General features: G+C 47.4%; 4 protein-coding genes across 5 annotated transcripts in view; 3 read left to right on the forward strand and 1 right to left on the reverse strand.

Annotated features, from left to right (window-relative positions):
* The window catches only part of PPTC7 (protein phosphatase targeting COQ7), a 21,294-nt gene extending 17,225 nt beyond the window's left edge, over positions 1-4,069 (forward strand). The window contains exon 6 of the mRNA XM_039724298.1: positions 849-4,069. Within this exon, the coding sequence (XP_039580232.1) occupies positions 849-907 (59 nt within the window). The 3' untranslated portion in view covers positions 908-4,069. The remainder of the gene's footprint in view (positions 1-848) is intronic.
* Positions 2,273-11,194, reverse strand: RAD9B (RAD9 checkpoint clamp component B). Its single transcript, XM_039724295.1, is given in 11 exon segments — positions 2,273-4,882; positions 5,159-5,411; positions 5,700-5,822; positions 6,276-6,340; positions 6,772-6,878; positions 8,620-8,726; positions 8,828-8,927; positions 9,506-9,620; positions 9,838-9,987; positions 10,786-10,897; positions 10,899-11,194. Coding segments are annotated over 11 exon segments (1,332 nt in total). The 5' UTR covers positions 10,967-11,194; the 3' UTR covers positions 2,273-4,750.
* On the forward strand, positions 11,068-12,425 carry LOC120509692 (transcription initiation factor TFIID subunit 4-like). The gene is made up of 3 exons (XM_039724665.1): positions 11,068-11,074; positions 11,181-11,380; positions 11,425-12,425. Exons 1-3 carry the CDS (start codon positions 11,068-11,070, stop codon positions 12,001-12,003), a joined length of 786 nt encoding a protein of 261 aa, XP_039580599.1. The 3' UTR covers positions 12,004-12,425.
* Positions 12,426-12,443: 18 nt separating this feature from the next.
* On the forward strand, positions 12,444-16,558 carry VPS29 (VPS29 retromer complex component). 2 transcript variants are annotated; one of them, XM_039724299.1, is made up of 5 exons: positions 12,457-12,577; positions 12,970-12,981; positions 14,624-14,815; positions 14,971-15,206; positions 15,506-16,558. In XM_039724299.1, the coding sequence occupies exons 1-5, from the start codon at positions 12,575-12,577 to the stop codon at positions 15,621-15,623; spliced, it is 561 nt and encodes a 186-aa protein (XP_039580233.1). In that variant the 5' UTR covers positions 12,457-12,574; the 3' UTR covers positions 15,624-16,558. The 2 variants fall into 2 exon arrangements, with proteins under 2 accessions (XP_039580234.1, XP_039580233.1); XM_039724300.1 differs by lacking the exon at positions 12,970-12,981 and having other exon boundaries at positions 12,444-12,577.
* Positions 16,559-16,625: the final 67 nt, after the last annotated feature.

Raw genomic sequence — 16,625 nt, forward strand, 5'->3', positions numbered from 1 at the left:
TACAAAATTGGCATCCTCATAGTGATCTCTCTGTTGGTTCTACTTCTGTGTTTTAGAAAGGTACTGGCAAAACAGCTGGCAGAGCTCAGAGCCTGAGCAAACACCTTCCTTTTAACATTTTTTTTACTTTAAAATAAAAAAATTCTGCCAGTAAAGATGTTCTCATCTCTGTATGAGAGGGGCAGGATTTCCTGCAAGAACCTTAAGCCCCTTTCCTCAGGTAGCAGCTGTCACACTTGGGCTCTGTGTTGCTCCAATTTCAGTCACTCAGTAGTGAGGCTGCAGATCACCAGAGTCCAAGGGATTGATTTGACTTCCCACATAATAAAACCTCTCTTCTGGGCCATTTCTCCAGGATTTGAGTGTGTTGCTCTGGCAGTTGAGGATTGGAAAATAACTATTAAAAATGTTAAGAAGCTTTTAGGAAGACCTGAGGTAACACTGTGCTGGAGAAGATGCTAAAGAGGAGCTTGATTTACAATGGAAATTCCTGAGGAGATCTGATTTCATGGCAGTTTACATGTAACAAAGCAGTGTCAGGTGTTTTGTGCATTTATTAAAGAGTCTGCTGGAAACAGGCTTTGAGCTCTGCCAGCTACCAGCAATGTTCAAGGTTCTGACCTCCTTTTCATAGTTTGATCTCACTGGAGCTTAAAAGGAGAGTGGTTTTGTGCTGTGGTAAATGTCACCGCGCCCCTCGGTTTGGAAAGGAGGTGGGGGAGGCAGAGTTTGTGTCTACTCAAACCAGGTTTTGGACACTTTAGAGCTTTCCACGGGGAATATCACAGATCATCAGAAGACAGCCCGCTGTGGTTTGATGAAATGAGAGGTTTTTGCTTCCATTGCAGGGGGGAAACCAGACGACATCACCGTCCTCCTTTCCATCGTGGCCGAGTACACAGACTGAGGGGCTGCCGAGCCCCGGCCGGGTTCCTGCTGGCAGGATTGTTCCTTCCTTCCTTCCCAGCTGCTCCGGCCCTGAGCCCGGAGCCTGGCCCGAGACGCAGCTGAGGCCCTTGCTAAGAACCACTCGTAGTCCACTGGTCTTGGTCTGCCAGCAAGAGATGAAGAAGCTCAAGGCTTGGAGCTTGTCTTTGAGAGCTTAGTCCTTGTCCGGAACAGGGGAGGATCCATCCCCCAGCGCTGGAGATGTGACTTCCCAAGGAGTGGGATTGTTGGTCACCTTTCAAACTAGATCAGTAGGTAACGCCTCTGCACCAGGGCACATTACTCTATTTCCTAGAACGTTCGCTGTTGTTGAGGGTGTGTTACAGACCCAGTTCCATAAAGCATAGTCTTGTTCCAGTGATAGCCGAGGTTTCGTGTTTCTGAGCTCCGGTTTTCAGGAGATTTATAACTGCTGTAAACATTCTGCTCTTGCCATCCATGGTGTCAGCCTTAGGAGCCTTTTCTAGTACGAGATTTCAAACAAACCTAGTTCAAGTTATATGGATGCAAATGTGTTTTGTGATTTCAGGTGCTTAACTGTGATCTTAAAAGTTCTGCAGATCATTCGTCCATAATGGGCCTGGTTCTGGATGTTTTGGCTGTGGATAATTTTTTTTTTTTTAAAAACAAAAATTCTAGCTCAGTCTCAAACAGCCGAGCTGGCCACAGTTGAGGTCTTTCAGCATTTGAACCCATCTCAGCGTGGGGTGATGGTGAATGCTACGGTGGGAGGTTGCACAAAACAGCTCATCCTCAACTCCGAGCGTCTTCACTTTGGGTAGATAATTCTGTTGTTGATATAAAAACATAATTTGTGTTAATAATTGCCACTCTCGCTTGTAGAACAGAATATGCTGCACCAGTTTAAGTCCAGTTGATCCTTTCTGACTCCAACAGGCACCTCCTTGCTTCTGCTGCGGCAGTGCAGCAAGTACGAAAATGGAAACTTAATGAATAATCAAAGCAAAGCCTACATTTCATTTGAACTAAAGTTTAGGGGTTTCAATGATCCTTAATGATGTTTACAGTTATCTAACAGCCACTTTGCAATATGACATTTCCTTTTCAATGACAGTAGCTCACGTTTGTCCCCCCCTTTTCCAGCCAGCTTTCCTTTTCCTTTCCTGAGGCTCATATGAAAGCTGAGAGCTGTAAAGATATATATATTTTTGGTCAGTTTTTCATTAACTTTTTTGCTGGTAGAGAAGTATGTAGAAATAAATTAAAGCCATGTTTTTATATATAAAAAGTCGGGTAATGTTGCTGTTTAGGTGAGTGCAGTTAAACTTGGTCAGTAAGGAATCTTGCCTGCTCTCAAGAGGAGATTTTTACTACCTGGTTTATTGTATTAAAACTGTTTAAGTTTGAGGTTACCTCAACTTGTTTAAAGAATTTTTGTGGACTTGTACTGTATATTTGCGTAACAATGTCAAGCTTTTATTTAAGGTCATTTAACATGTACCGTGTACATGTCATTTTACTATATTTCAGTGCATCATGCTTGTAACAGGCATTTCATTTATAATAAGTGATTAATTTGGGAGCTCTTCAGTAATTTATCTGCTATTCCTCAATTGGCATAATGTTAGGTATCTACTTTAAATCACCTTGTAATTACTTGTCAAAATGCCTTAACTACCCTAACTTGACCAAAATAGGATTTTGGTGAGGGTATGGGGAGGATTATATTAATGAAGAAAAATCAATTCGTTTTGCGACACACGAACAGTGAGTGGTGGAGAACTTTGCACAACCTGTCAGTCCTTGTTGTTTTTAACCTGAACAAGCTGTCTCTGGCTGTCTCGGAGGAATGTATTCACATGCAGAACAGGGCTTTGTTTCTTGTTTGGGAGGGGCCTTGCTCTCCCACCCTGGGTGTCTTTACATTTATCCAGTATTTACTCGCACGCTTCTGGATTAGAGCAGATTTGATCAATTCTTCTTTTCCTTTGCCCTTCCCTTCAGGCAATGCCCCCGTGGCCCTGGGCTGTTCTCTGCTCTCAGCACAGTCCCCAGCCCTCCCTGTTCCCCTTCCTGGCTTTCCAGAATTTTCCCTGGGGACTGTGTGGGTCAGGGGTCTGGAATTCCCCAATTCCCGCTCCTCCCTGTCTGTGTCCACAAAGCTGTTTGCCTCATATCACACCATGACCTGTTGGGTTTTTTTAAATAAAGAACAAATTTGGGTTTTGAGTTACAAAATCATGAGTTTTTCCCTCACCGGGCACACCAAAGACCAGTAAAGCTTTTAGCTTTTCCATCTGTTTATAAAGCAATACTGTATTATAAAGAATTGATATTTTTATCACATGCTTGATTGTTTTGGGTTTTTTTTAAGACGTGCACTCTGAACATATCAAACCTGATTTTTTCCTATGAACTTAACGCTGTCTGCGCACAACTGATCTTTGGAGAAGGAAAGGACAGGGCCCATCCTATCAAAAACAATTCCAGCGATGCATGGAGCAGTAACACTTGCTAGGGTTAGGTCAGTGGGAATGTTCACGAGAGGAATGTACAAGAAAGGTGTTTGCTGAGCACGAGCTGCCTTGGAGCTGCTGCAGGGGGCTGTGGTCGGTGTTGGGAGCTGCAGGATCTGGAGGAACGGGAGGAGCTTGGCCCCCAGGAGCCTGGGGTTGCTCAGCAGTGGGGATGGGGACGGAGAAGCTCTGTGCTTCTTGCTGTTTTCATGGCTATCTTTGGGAGAGCTGCCACATACAGTCCTAAATGTCCTTTTCAGGCTGAAAACAAAACCAAACCAAAAAGCAGATTTGGGACCAGGCAGTTACAAGTGAGTCGAGGAGGAGGGAGAGGTGATGGTCTGGCAGGGATGGGAGGATTCAGTGATGGAACATCCTTTCTCCAGGGGAGGAGCAGCTGCTGTGTGGAGAACCCGACTGTATGCAGTAGTTTCTGACAAAGATAGCTGAAACAATGAAGCAAATCTGAGTCTGTATCTGAGGATGCTTTTTTGTTGCTGTTAAAATGAGACTATCATCTATGCTTACCCAAGAGGCAATTATGTGAATTTCATGTCTGAGGTATAACTTATGCAGGAATAGTTCTGTAAATACATTTAAATAAATTGTAAAGATATTTAATAAATATAGTATTTATACTAAAATGTGCTTTTTAAAGTCCAGTTGCCTGCAAACCCTCTGTTTGTTGATGTGGGGATGTGGTTGGTGGCAGAGGCACAGCCAGGGCCGGGGGGCTGGGCTGTCACTGTGACCTCCCTGCACTGCTCTCAGAGCCACACCTGAGTGACACCCAATGCCTTCTGCAGAGTCTGGCAGACAGGTAATCCTTGAATTGACTGGGAACTTCAGTGTTGTGTTCCAGTGTGACTTTGGAAGTACTGCACTGCCCCTGAGGTGTGGGGGGAGAGACTGGGGGAAGGAAAAGAATAATGCAAAGTCTGAAACTCAAACCTTTATTTTTTTTAAATGCAGTCCTGTGACAAGTTTGGTTTTTCAGTTAAAAGCTGGTTCCAGAGAACCTGTAAAAACCTGAGTTCTCCCTTAAGCAGAACAGAGGCTTCATTTGCCTGATGTGGTAACAGAGTTTGAACTGAAACTGAGCCTCTCTCCAGTGAGAGTGTTCTGAGAGCAGAACCCCCAGCAGCTCCTGCAGAACACACAAACCTCAACGGAGTCAATGGTGACCTAAATTTGTGCCATTGCAAGAGCACTGACAGTTCCAGAGCATTCTGTGCTGCTGGGTCACAGCACCAGTGACAAAGGCTGGGCCTGCCCTGCCCTGCTGGGCACTCCCCACTGTCTGTCCTTGGAGCCCAAGGCCTGCACTACAGAACTGGGGAGCTCTGCAAGGCACCCAGCTCCTCCTCAGTGTCACTGGCTGTCACCAAGCTCTGGAAGGTGTCACCAATGGCCTCCTTCTCCTTGTAAGAGACAGCTCCAAAGAATAAGGAGTGGAACTGGAAAATGCAATATTTGTCCAGGTAAGAATTCTGTGATACAGAATTTGGGCATTAATTATTTGTGAAGCTTTTGCCACTTTAAGATCTTTCTCAGCTAGCAGCGTTTCCCAGTGAAACCCACCTGCCCCCAGGAGTGTTCCCAGCAGGGCTGGGGTTTTCCAGCTGTGCTGCTGTGCCAGCTGATCCCACTGAAACCCCCAAGTGCATGTGGGGGTGCTCAGCCCAACAGCAGCTCTGGGGTTCCACTGCTGGCACCGTGGGCAGTTCCCTCACCTTGGCATAAGGAGCCTCTGTGGCCTCTCCTCCAGCTGCCTGGGCCGTGGCTGCTCCTGCTCTGCCTGGCACGTCCCTCTCTGAGCCTCTGGGAATATTTTTTACCTCTTGTTTTGCCAGACCACTTGGGGGTGTTGCAGGGTCCGTGCTCGGAGTGCTTCCCTTCTGCTGTGGCTTTCTGGAAGCAGCTGTGCCTGTGTTGCTGGCTCCATCCATGGAGGTCTGGTCACATTTATCCATGCCAGTCCTTGAGCTGGATGGGACAGAGTAGGGCAGGTCAGAGCTGGCTTTGTGTTTCATTGGAATATGCTTAGTTTCTGTTTGTGAAAAGATTACAGCTTTAGAGGAAATTCTCAGCAGCTTCCCTCCTGCTGCACCCACACCCCGTGGAGAAAGCAGCAGCTTGTACAGAGCGTTCTCTCTGTACCCCCTTATTGCTTTGTGCTGCTGAGATGTTCCTGAACCCTGCAGTTCAGTTTTCCTGTGAAAAACCTGAGTTTTTCACCCTCTTAAGGCCACGTGCCCCCTCAGCCCCCGTTACCTGTCCCAGGGCCGTGGGCAGCAGGCAGGCTCTGGGGGAGCTGCCTCCTCCTCAGCCTCACACAAGGTGGCCAGGATAAAGCTGGCCTCCAGCAGCAGGTCCTCAATGCTGAATGCAATGGGCCTAAACACAAGAATTGAGACCTGTGATTCCACCTATGGAATTAAAAAGCACCTCCTCTGAAAAGCTGGAAATCTGTATTTGCTGCTGAGGAATGAGAGAGGGGCTCCTGTTACAGATCTCACTGCTCCAATCAGCAAATGCTGTGCAGTGTCAGAGTCAAATGATAGCATTAAATATGTAATTATTACAATTATATTTATTCAGTAAATGTATTGTTTCTTTAAGTGCTAAATAAATAAATCATTGCCTGCAGGGGACTGAGAGCCTCAGGTGTCCAGGTAATTTATACACAGGAGCTCATCAGTCAGCAGCTGCCTTGGCAATGCCCACGCCTGGGTTCAGTGTTTGTCTGGAATTACAAACTGGAGTGCAGGCTGGAAATGGCTTTGAATGAGGAGCTGCAGGTCAGTGTTCAGGGGGACTGCAGCCCCACCAGGGCAGCTGCACTCGTACCTCCCACATCTGTCGAAGTGGATGGACACGGGAGCGCTCGTGGCTTCGGAGAACGCCAGCAGGCCCTGCAGGGGGAGGCGTGGAGTGCTCGTTAGACCACAATGACTCTGGAATGTGAGCTTATCCCAGCTGCTCCTTACTGGCAAAAAGAGGGAAAACTGCTGCTTCTAAGAATGAGTTCTGTCCTGCCCTGCCAGAGCCTTCCAGAGGAGGTTCTGCATGGAGAACTTCCCTGGTCACGATGCCTTCCCTGGGGCAGCTGTGCTGTGTCTGCCCAGCACAGAAACCTCTCCTCTCTTTCAGAAGTGTTTTGTTTGCCTTTCAAATGATCCTGGGGTTTAAAGCCAGTCCTCACCCAGGTGAAACCCTGCTGCAGTCAGGAGGGCTGGTGGGGCACAGCCCAGGGCCACTCCACAGGACCATCCTGTGTTGTCCTGGTGCAGTCAGGCAAATTAATGAAAAATGGGTTTTCTTCCCAGACAAATTCTTACTTTACCCTCAGTTCTTTAAGGCAAAATGTCACTTCAGAATCTACTCCAACTTGAAAGTAGTCAAATTCCTCTGGACTGAGCTGTATCTCAGTAAGCATTGTCCTTGAAAAGTCTGTTTGAGATAACAACAAAGGCAGGGACTCACTGCAGTGAAGTTTGAACTCAACACTGTGATTGTAACCCTGAGGTTTTTACATAAGCATTGTTTGAACAAATAATTGTGGTTTTATAGTGGTTAACAGTAATAAATGTTTAGCTTATATACATATTAGAATTAAGTACAATCCTCAGTTTATTTGCAGTACATGTGTAGATTTGAATGGATTTTAACAGAACCTGTTCCACGTTCTGCTGTGTGAGCTAACCTAACCCCTGCTGCTGTTCTTGCAGATCTGCTTCTTCCACAGGCATCCATCACAGATAATATTCCCAGCTGCCTATTGTTGCACGGATGGGAAGCCCAAAATGCAGCGTGACTTGAAGAGATTAATCAAAATTACTGACAATCAGCAGAGCACAATGGAGGTGGACAGAGGCTCTTTGTTTTAAATTGCAATCTTTTCCTGACACAGGAAAGTGGCAGCAGGAAATTGGCTGATCACTTGCAGGTATTCAGTTTTTTGTTACCACGAGGCTCCTCGTGGCTGTGGATGGGTGTGTGAGAAGGTGAGAGGGAGCTTTCCTGGCGTGTGACAGTCCTGGAGAGCTCAGAGAAATTCCACAGCAGCTCGAGCTGCTCCCGGGCAAGGCCGGGCTGCCAAGGAAGTGCTCCGGGCTATTCCCTCTCTTCCCTTTCTCTGCTCTCTGTTTTGTTTTATCTCCCAGAGTTGAACAGGCTTTGCAAGAAGCTCCTCGTGGCTGTGGCAGGGGCGGTTTGTCACAGCCTGCAGCTGTGGCTGAGGCACGAGGGGTGGGCAGGGGCTTGGATTGCTGTGGAACCCTCAGGCCGCTGCAGGCAGGAGATTCACGGCGGGCACAGCTCCTCTCACGGCCCCGTCCCGGCCCTCACTGGGCTCTTGCTCTCTCCTTACAATTTACCATTTTTTCACTTTCTTTCTTACAACAACCCTAGTAAGTGAATGTTTCTAAAGTCACCAAATGTGCCATTCAAAATGCAGTCTCTTTATTCTCAGTAATTTCTGCCCTGTTTCACTCCAGCCAGTTTCTGCCCCTTGGTCCTTCTCTTAGCCTGCTCCCAGCCCAATTTCCAGCTCTGGGCTTTTCCCAGGTCATTCTCCTCAGCTTTGGTCACAACAAGTATGAAAAGCATCTCTTTATTACAGGATACACAAGAACCTCTACTTCAAAACCACAATTCCATCTTCCAAATTGGAGTCACATCCCAAGAATCTCAGCTGGTTCTCCACCTCCTGGAGATGTGACCATGGCAGAGCAGTGCAGGGCTTGCTGACACTCTGTGCTGTCCTCAGACTGAAATATACTCTCTAATGATATCAATTCTATAATTGTGGTATTCAGATTTAAATAGTTCTTTTTAAAACATGAAATTATCCCCTTTTTCCTGGCAGTTGCCAGGCTGCTGCTCTTGCAGCACAGTAATTACCTCTTTCAAAGCCTACAGCAAGTGGCATAATTTATTTCAATTGGCTGCTCAGTCTGAGATCTGCCACTGACACCAGGAAGATGTTTCAATTTATTTAAATTTATTTAATTTATTAAAACCAGAGGGTGGCAGCATGACTTAAAATCTCTCTCTATAATGTTCTGTTAAAAATGTCATTCAGCCATAAAATTCATCCCACATTTATGTCGTGACAGTTATTATTCCTGGAGTTCACCTCAAAAAAAAAGTTAAAAGCCCAAGTATTGGTTCACATTTTGAATTTCCTTACCAGTGTCTTCCTCAGTGTAACTCTTGAAACAAACTTTCATTGGAGTTACTGACAAGGTTATTTCTTCCTGGCTGGTTGGGAAGTGGATCATCACATCAGCCAGCAGCCTAGAAAATGTCATTCAACACTAAAATATTTCTATCTATGGCTATTTAGCATTTATTACATTAGAAAGTAAAACTCAAAACAATATTTCTGTGTTTGTTACCTGGAGTGGACTTTAAGAATGTTTGGACACATGTGCTTTGCAAAAACAGCCTGCAAGGGATCACACTCCTGAAATGTCAGGTTGTAGGTTTTTACAACACCTGAGGATGAAGGAAATGAACAGAAATCAGTGCTTGGCTGTAATTTTAAGTGGTTTTTTTAATATTAATTGTTCAATAGAGGGAGTAACCAAGTGACTTAGTGCAGCTATATGGAACTAAGTCACCACAAAGAGGAAGAGGAATCCACCTGCCATCCTAGACTCCCTCCATCCCATCAGCTGTGCCTGGACAGCATCTGAGTTTTTTTAAGGACCCACAAGAAATAAACCAACAAATGCAGGGTGGGAAACAGCCCCAGTAATTAACTGGTAAAAGAATACAAATGGGAGTGGAAAGCAGAGCACAAACCCCCAGATCTCTGCCCTTCTGGGTGTGGGGTGCCAGGGGAGCTCGGCTGCCTGCAGAGCTCATTCAGTGTATGAGCCCAAACCAGTAACCCCAGCTGGATTACTGACACCAACCACTGCCTGCAGCACAGCACAGCTCTGGGGGGAGATGGTGTTGCTTTAGGAATTTTGCAAAGGCTGATGCTGATTCCCAGAGGTGCTGGGCTGGGGATGACAGGCCTGTGTTGACAATGGCATTAATTGCTGAGGTTCTCACTGCCCTGAGCTTACCGTGCCTGCAGAGCAGCTGGAAGGTGATGTGCTGCTCACTGGGGCTCCTGGAGATGCTGCATTTCTCCACATTCCTTTCCAGCACATTTACACATCTAAACACAGGGAGAACTGACTGGAAAAATAAAAAAATCGGTGCAGAGGTTGATCCCTGAGCAGCTTTGCAATAAATATAATTTCCCTGGGTTTGTGCCCTGGTTTAGCCCAAGCTGCTGCTCTTGAGGCTTCCCCAAACTGCTCTGGGGACACTGGGAGAGCCCAGGCTGATCCTCACCCATTTAACCCAAACTGGGTTAATTTGCTGCTGTGTGTAACAACTGACTAAAATGTACCTTAATTATCAATTTACAGGGCAGGGATAACTGCTTCTCCTTCTGACAGGGCTGGGGCAGAGCTGTGCAGCAATACTGCTGGAAGAACATGGATGAGAAGAACACACATGCATATGCTGACCTCGAGGAATTCACTGATCTCAAGGCAAGCTGGAAAGGGAAGCACAGAGTCATTAGGGCTGGGAAAGACCTCCAACATCACTGCATCCAAGCACTGAGGGAACAGAAGTAAAATATTTATTAACTCAAAACTTGAGCCTTTTTAAAAAAAACCTCCTCTGGGCTTCAGTGCCACCAGCAAGCCTGGAAATTTACATCTCAAATTTTTTTAAAAAAAAATTAAAATGTCTTTTTATCTGATTTTAATTTTTTAAAATAAAAATAATTGAGTTACCCAAACACCCAGAGCTCAGCTTGTGTTTGAGGCATTTGAGGGGCATGATCCATACAGATGAGCAAAGACACCTCAAATGTTCTTCAGGTATAAAACCAAATATCTCCACTTGTGATTTTCCATCCTCCCAGTGAGCCAAGGACAGCTGATCACTTTTACCTAAGAAACCTCTGGAGAAAACACTAATTCTGCTGGAAATGGTGCTTGGTTAATCAGAGGCATTAATGGATGTGTTCTTCCTGTTGAGTCACAACAGTACAAAACATGTTGTTTTCAGAGGCAGCTCCTGTGTGGTACAAAACTCAAACCTTGTGACCTGTGACAACAGAACTGCACCCTGTGGCACTAATCCAGATATCCTGGACAACAAAAAATCAAAGGATCTTAGGGCAGAGCAGGAATTAAATCTTCCATGATGGAATCTGCGTAATTACAATCACAGAACTGTGATGGGATGGACTGAAAGGCACCTGGAGAAAAACACAATATCCACTAGTATAAATATTTGGCTTATAATAAAGAATTTTAAATTGGAAGAAATAAAATTCACTTACACCTTTTTCTACGGGGTCAAACCAAAATTCATCACTAATCCGTGCTATGGCATGTATTGCTCTTCCAAACACTGCCAGGGAAGGAAAACACTGCAATATGCATTCTAAATTAAAATAAAAAGGTAGCACTGCACTTTCTCCAGAATAATCTAAGAGGAAACATTGTAATTTTCTCATACATTTGAAAGAAAAGGGATGGTGGAAACTGTCACTTTTTAATTAATATTTTAATTATCCAAACCCTCGATGTTTTGGAAATCTGCCTCTCATGAGGCACCTGGGATGTCGTGTGTCCCTTTGCAGCACCTGGAGTTACCACAAATGAAATCAATCAGACAAAACTCCACCACGGGGGCTAGGAATGGCATTTAGCAGACGGAAAGCCTGGGAATAAGGGGACATCTGGGGAGATGGAATCAAAAGAGACCCAGCGGGGCCCAGCAGAGGGCCTGCGGATCTGCCTCCGGCAGCGGCGGGGCAGCTTTGGGCACGGAATGCCGCAGCCGGGAGCGGAGCTGTGCCCCGCAGGTGCACCGGGGGCCCGCAGCCGGGAGCGGAGCTGTGCCCCGCAGGTGCACCGGGGGCCCGCAGCCAGGCCCCGGCTGTCCCCAGACCGGTGCACCGGGGGCCCGCAGCCAGGCCCCGGCTGTCCCCAGACCCCGCACGGCCGAACAAGCCCCGGCCGCGCACAGCGCCCGCCGTGAGGGAGAGGCGGATCCCCCGCCCCGCTCCGCTCCCGGCGCTCGTGTTCCGCCCCGGGCCCTGCCGGGATGCCGTGCTCCCGGTGTCCCGCACCGATCCCCGCCTGTGCCGGGCTCCCCGGGCCGGGCACCTCGGAGCTGCGGCCCCCCGATCACGCACTTCATGGCCGGCCCCTCTCCCCTCACGGCCGCCCCCCCTCTCCCCTCACGGCCGCGGAGGGCGGGAAACGCCGTGAGGGCGGGGAGCGCGCGGAGCCCCGGATGCGGAACCCCGGGGTTGTGGAATTGTGGAATGAATTATGGAATTGTGGAATTACGGAACTGTGGAATTAGGGGTTGTCCCGAGTTACCCGCAGGGATCTTCAGCCCAACCCCTGGCGCTGCACAGACACCCCGACAGTCCCACCCTGCGCGCTCCTCAGAGCTCTGTCCAGCCTCTCCCGGAGCTGTGGCAGCCTCAGGGCTGTGCCCATCCCCTGAGCCTGCCCAGCACCCTCTGGGGAGAACCTTTCCCTGATCTCCAACCCAACCCCCCTGACACAGCTCCAGCCGCTCCCTGGCTCTGTCCCTGTCCCGGGGCAGAGAGCGGAGCTGCCCTCGGCAGCCCCAGCCCAGGGACAGAGCCGGGGAACGCCCCGACCCAAACGGAGAGAAGAGCTGAGCGTGGCACTAATTACCACGGGAGGCAAGAGAACCGTTACCGATAGAATACTAATTAATAAGAGAACTATGTCGCTTGTAGCCAATGAACAACAATCCTTTTGTTTCCTAAAATGCATAAATAGTAAAAAGAATTGATAGTCGGGGCGCTTGGTTTGTGGGAGACCACGGAGCGCCCAGGCTTGCGAGACTTTGAAATAAATAATCAGTGTTTGTCTGTGTCTGTCTGTCTGTCTCTCTCTCTCTCTGGTCGTTATCGGCTCGTTTTGGGAACAACTCTCGTTTCACCTGTGTAAAAACCCGACTGTGTAAAAACCCAGCCGGCGGAAGGCGGCACGGACGCGTTCGGCGCTCTGTTGTCCCTTCGCAGGCGCCGTAGCGGGGGCGGCGCCGGGCGGTGTCGGGAGGGCCGGAGCGGAGCGGGCGCGATGGTGAGAGCGGGGGTACAGCCCTGGGACCCCCCGGGACCCCCTGGGACCCCCCGGGACCCCCGGCACGGCCTCAGCAGCCGCGCCCGACCCCGCCGGGCTGCGGCAGAGCGGGCGGGAGGGCGCTCCCCAGCTGAGGCGAGGCCCCCAGGGCGGTGAGGGCCGGGCCGTGACTGCAGCAGCTCCGTTTATAATTTAATTTTATCGTAATCGCATTAATAATTTTATTTTTTTTTAAAATTTTAACGCTTCTTTCATAACATCGACGGTTCATGAATTATGATTTGCCCGTTCATTTGGCTGTGTTTTCTCTTGTGTTGCTTCCTCTCGTTTAACACTGATCATGTTCCGCCCTGTTTCTCATCCCCCGCCATCGGCTCCTTCATTCCCGCCAGGCCGGGCACAGAGTAAGTCACTCCTGGGCTCTCGCTACCCCCTGGGCCGGGCTGGCTCGTGTTGCTCCCTGCCGCTGGCTCGCGGCTCACATCAATCCCAAAACCCAGGTGTTTTGTTATTTTTCACCGCTGCTTTGAGCTCCGGAGAGGTGCGGGGATTGAACCCTGCGGTGCTGCTCGGTTTGGTTCCTGCAGCGTGCCGAGCTGTGCTGGAAGGAATGGGAGCTGAGATGTGGATTTGGGGAGTGTGGGGCTGGCGTTTGGTCAGCAGGGGATTTCTGTGCTGCCTCGGTGGCTGTGTGAGGGGCAGGATTGTTTTATTAAACATCAAACACATGACTGGTACTGCACACTGGAGTCCCTCAGGCAGCAGGGAGACAATCCATCTATTGCCCTTATTAACCCAGATCACTGCTACCCACTTGTTACTCTCCAAACACCATCAAAAATGTCTTTTTTTTTTTCTTCCCTTCGTGGTTTCATTTTAAATTGGTCACTCATTAATTAAAAAGGTTTTGTATTACCAATACTTAACCATCTGCCTCCAGATGGGTTTGATGGTGGCACTGAGATGTCCTTAATCTAAAAAAAAAACCTAAACCAATGAAAAACCCTACCCAAGCTCCTCTGCCTTCTTGAGCACTGTTAGCCTGAAGGTAACTGCACGGCCTGAAATCCCATGAGGGGAAAAAATCTTTAAAAATACAATTTCCTAGCCTAGTTATATTTGTTTCTAGAAATAAATCTGGGCTGTGTCCTTCACCTTTACATTTGAGGGTGTCATTTTAGGAGCTGCCTCACTAACATGAAGTGGAAGATAAAAATCTCTTTATGTGGAGCCATTCTTTGAGTGTCCCCAGGTCCAGGGTTTTCCCAGAGCAGAGCCATAACATTCCCTGCTTTATAAAGCTCATGCCCTTTTTGCACAATTAATTTGCCCTGTGTTGCTTGCATTGTTGCTTTATTTGCAGATTTCAAGCCTGTGCTCTTAAGCCATGGCCTTGCATCATCTCAGTCCTCAATTTTGAAGCCCCATTTTTATTCTGGCATCTGAAGCTGTAAATGCACAGAAGTGGTGGCAGGAGCACTGTGCAGGGACCTGGATTGGCCTCTCTGCAGTGCCCTGTTTGTATTTTGTTGTTATTTTTCAGCCTTGCTCAGTTTTTCAGTGGTTTCCACCATGAGGACTCTGAACACTTTTCCTCTTCTGGTCAGCTATTAACACATATTGCAAATTTGCTGCTTTTTAAAAATATTATTTTGTTTTTTTTCCTTAGTAAGGGGAGAAAAACTTGGATGAAGTATTTTTGAGAGAAGTGGCTGCAGTTTAGCCAGGCCTATGCTTGGAAAAGATTTAAGTTAGAGAGAAACAACAGTGGGGTGCTTTATGGCAGCTCCCAAATTTGTGTAAAATACCTCAGGCAGCACAAGAGGAACGTGTTAACAGTGCAGCCACTGCAGTGCTGGCCTTCAGCAGCAAACCATAACTTTGTAGAGCTGTTTGTGAGCCCCCTCTGCTCATGGCCCGCTCCCCATGGGACAAATCCCATCAGCACTGCCCCCTCAGTGCCCCTCGTGGGTGCAGGTGGCAGTGCTGGCTGTGCCCTAACCCTGGTGTCCCCTCTGTGTCCGTGTGTCCCCTGCTGCCCTGCAGTTGGTGCTGGTGCTGGGTGACCTCCACATCCCCCATCGCTGCAACAGCCTCCCTGCCAAGTTCAAAAAGCTGCTGGTGCCTGGCAAGATCCAGCACATCCTGTGCACGGGGAACCTCTGCACCAAGGACACCTATGACTACCTCAAGACCCTGGCTGGGGATGTCCACGTTGTCAGAGGGGACTTTGATGAGGTAGTGTCTGGTTTTTTTTGGGTATTTTTAATGTTTTTTTTACATTTGGAGTTTGTTCAAGTGGTGGAGTGAGTTCCTGAGCTCTGCCCTTGTGGGTGTTGGGTTTAAATAGAAATCTGTCTAATCTGGGTTTGGTTTATTCTCTTTATTTTTAGAACCTGAATTATCCTGAGCAGAAAGTTGTGACTGTTGGACAGTTCAAAATTGGGCTGATTCATGGGCATCAGGTGATCCCCTGGGGTGACATGGCCAGCCTGGCACTGCTCCAGAGGCAGTTTGATGTGGACATCCTCATTTCAGGACACACACACAAATTTGAGGCATTTGAACATGAAAATAAATTTTATATCAACCCAGGATCAGCTACAGGAGCCTACCATGCCTTAGAGAAGTAAGTGACTATTGGGGGGATTTTTTGGGTTCTTTTTGTACAAAACTGAACTGCAAACTCCTGAGGGTCAATATTTCTGATTGAAATGTCAGGGAGAGGATAGTTAGAGTTGTGTAACTCACACAGCTCTACTTGCTCAAGCTCCTGGACTGAAAGTTGAAATGCTCACAGCCTCAGATCTCATGTGCTGCACTTACAGAATTAATTCTCATTTTTCTTGAAGTGATTTCTGAATATTGGTAAAACACTGAGGGGGTTACAGACACACAATCATAATGAACTCTTTCCTCTTTTTCCAGCAACATCATTCCCTCATTTGTGCTGATGGACATCCAGGCTTCTACAGTAGTTACATATGTCTATCAACTAATTGGAGATGATGTGAAGGTAGAAAGAATTGAGTACAAGAAATCCTAAAAAATGTTTTTGCTTGTCTGGTATTTTTACCATCTCCTGAACTGCAAGTTCCAAAACTTGACTGCTCGTTTACAGCCCTGCACTGTCTCTAACAGCTTAACAATGTAACTTCTTGTCATGAATTTAAACAACCTCGTGTTTGCTTTTCTCTGTATGATTTGTAAAGTATTCCATTAAGATAACTGTCTGAATACTGTTCCTTAATGTTGTAATAAACTCCACTTCACAGAAAAGCTGAGCTTGGAGAGGTGGTGTTGGGGAAGAATGCAGCAGTTGTGGTGCTTTGGTGTTCCCCTGCCAAGGGATGCTTGGACAGGGCTGGAACAGAGATTCAGGGCTCTGGGACCAGGCTGGGCTTGCTCCAGAATCCACTTTATATTTCATTGTCTCAATTTACCATTCTCAGCTAAGTTCAAGGAGTAAAATGGCTTGATAGACTGAAAGGGTTACAGTTACCTTGTAATTTCACTGTAGAGTTTGAGTCTTTTTCTGATCAAAGCACTTTCCAATCTCCCTGTGCTTTCATGAATGATGATCTCATCAATCTGTAACCAGTGAGGTTTCCTTTATTTGTGGCTCACACCTGACACTCCATTTCTTGTGCTCCTTGCACAGAGGCTCTCAATGCTGTAACTCCATGTGACTCTTAAAGCTGAAGATAAATCTGGGTTGTTCACGGAGCAGCTCCTTGTGGCTCCTGTTCCCACAGCTCCAGGGACCTGAATGTATTTAACAGCTCCCCTTTCTCACAACTGCTGTAACTTTCCAACAAAACAGATTTTTATCTTTTGTCTCCCCCAGCAGAATGTTTAGCATGGGGGCAGTTTCCTTGGCCTTGGGATTATGACACTTCCATCAGGTGGAACCCTTCTTTCTGTGTCATGAGCTGACTGAATGACTCATTTCTATTCAAAATAAACCTGCTTTGCCCTGGACAAAAAGACATTTCAGGCTGGTGTCTCAAGAACCTCTGGCTCATTGCACTTCATGCAGTCAGAGCAA

Source organism: Passer montanus, unplaced genomic scaffold (assembly GCF_014805655.1).
Source record: "Passer montanus isolate IOZ18808 unplaced genomic scaffold, ASM1480565v1 scaffold53, whole genome shotgun sequence".
NCBI classification, from domain to species: domain Eukaryota; kingdom Metazoa; phylum Chordata; class Aves; order Passeriformes; family Passeridae; genus Passer; species Passer montanus.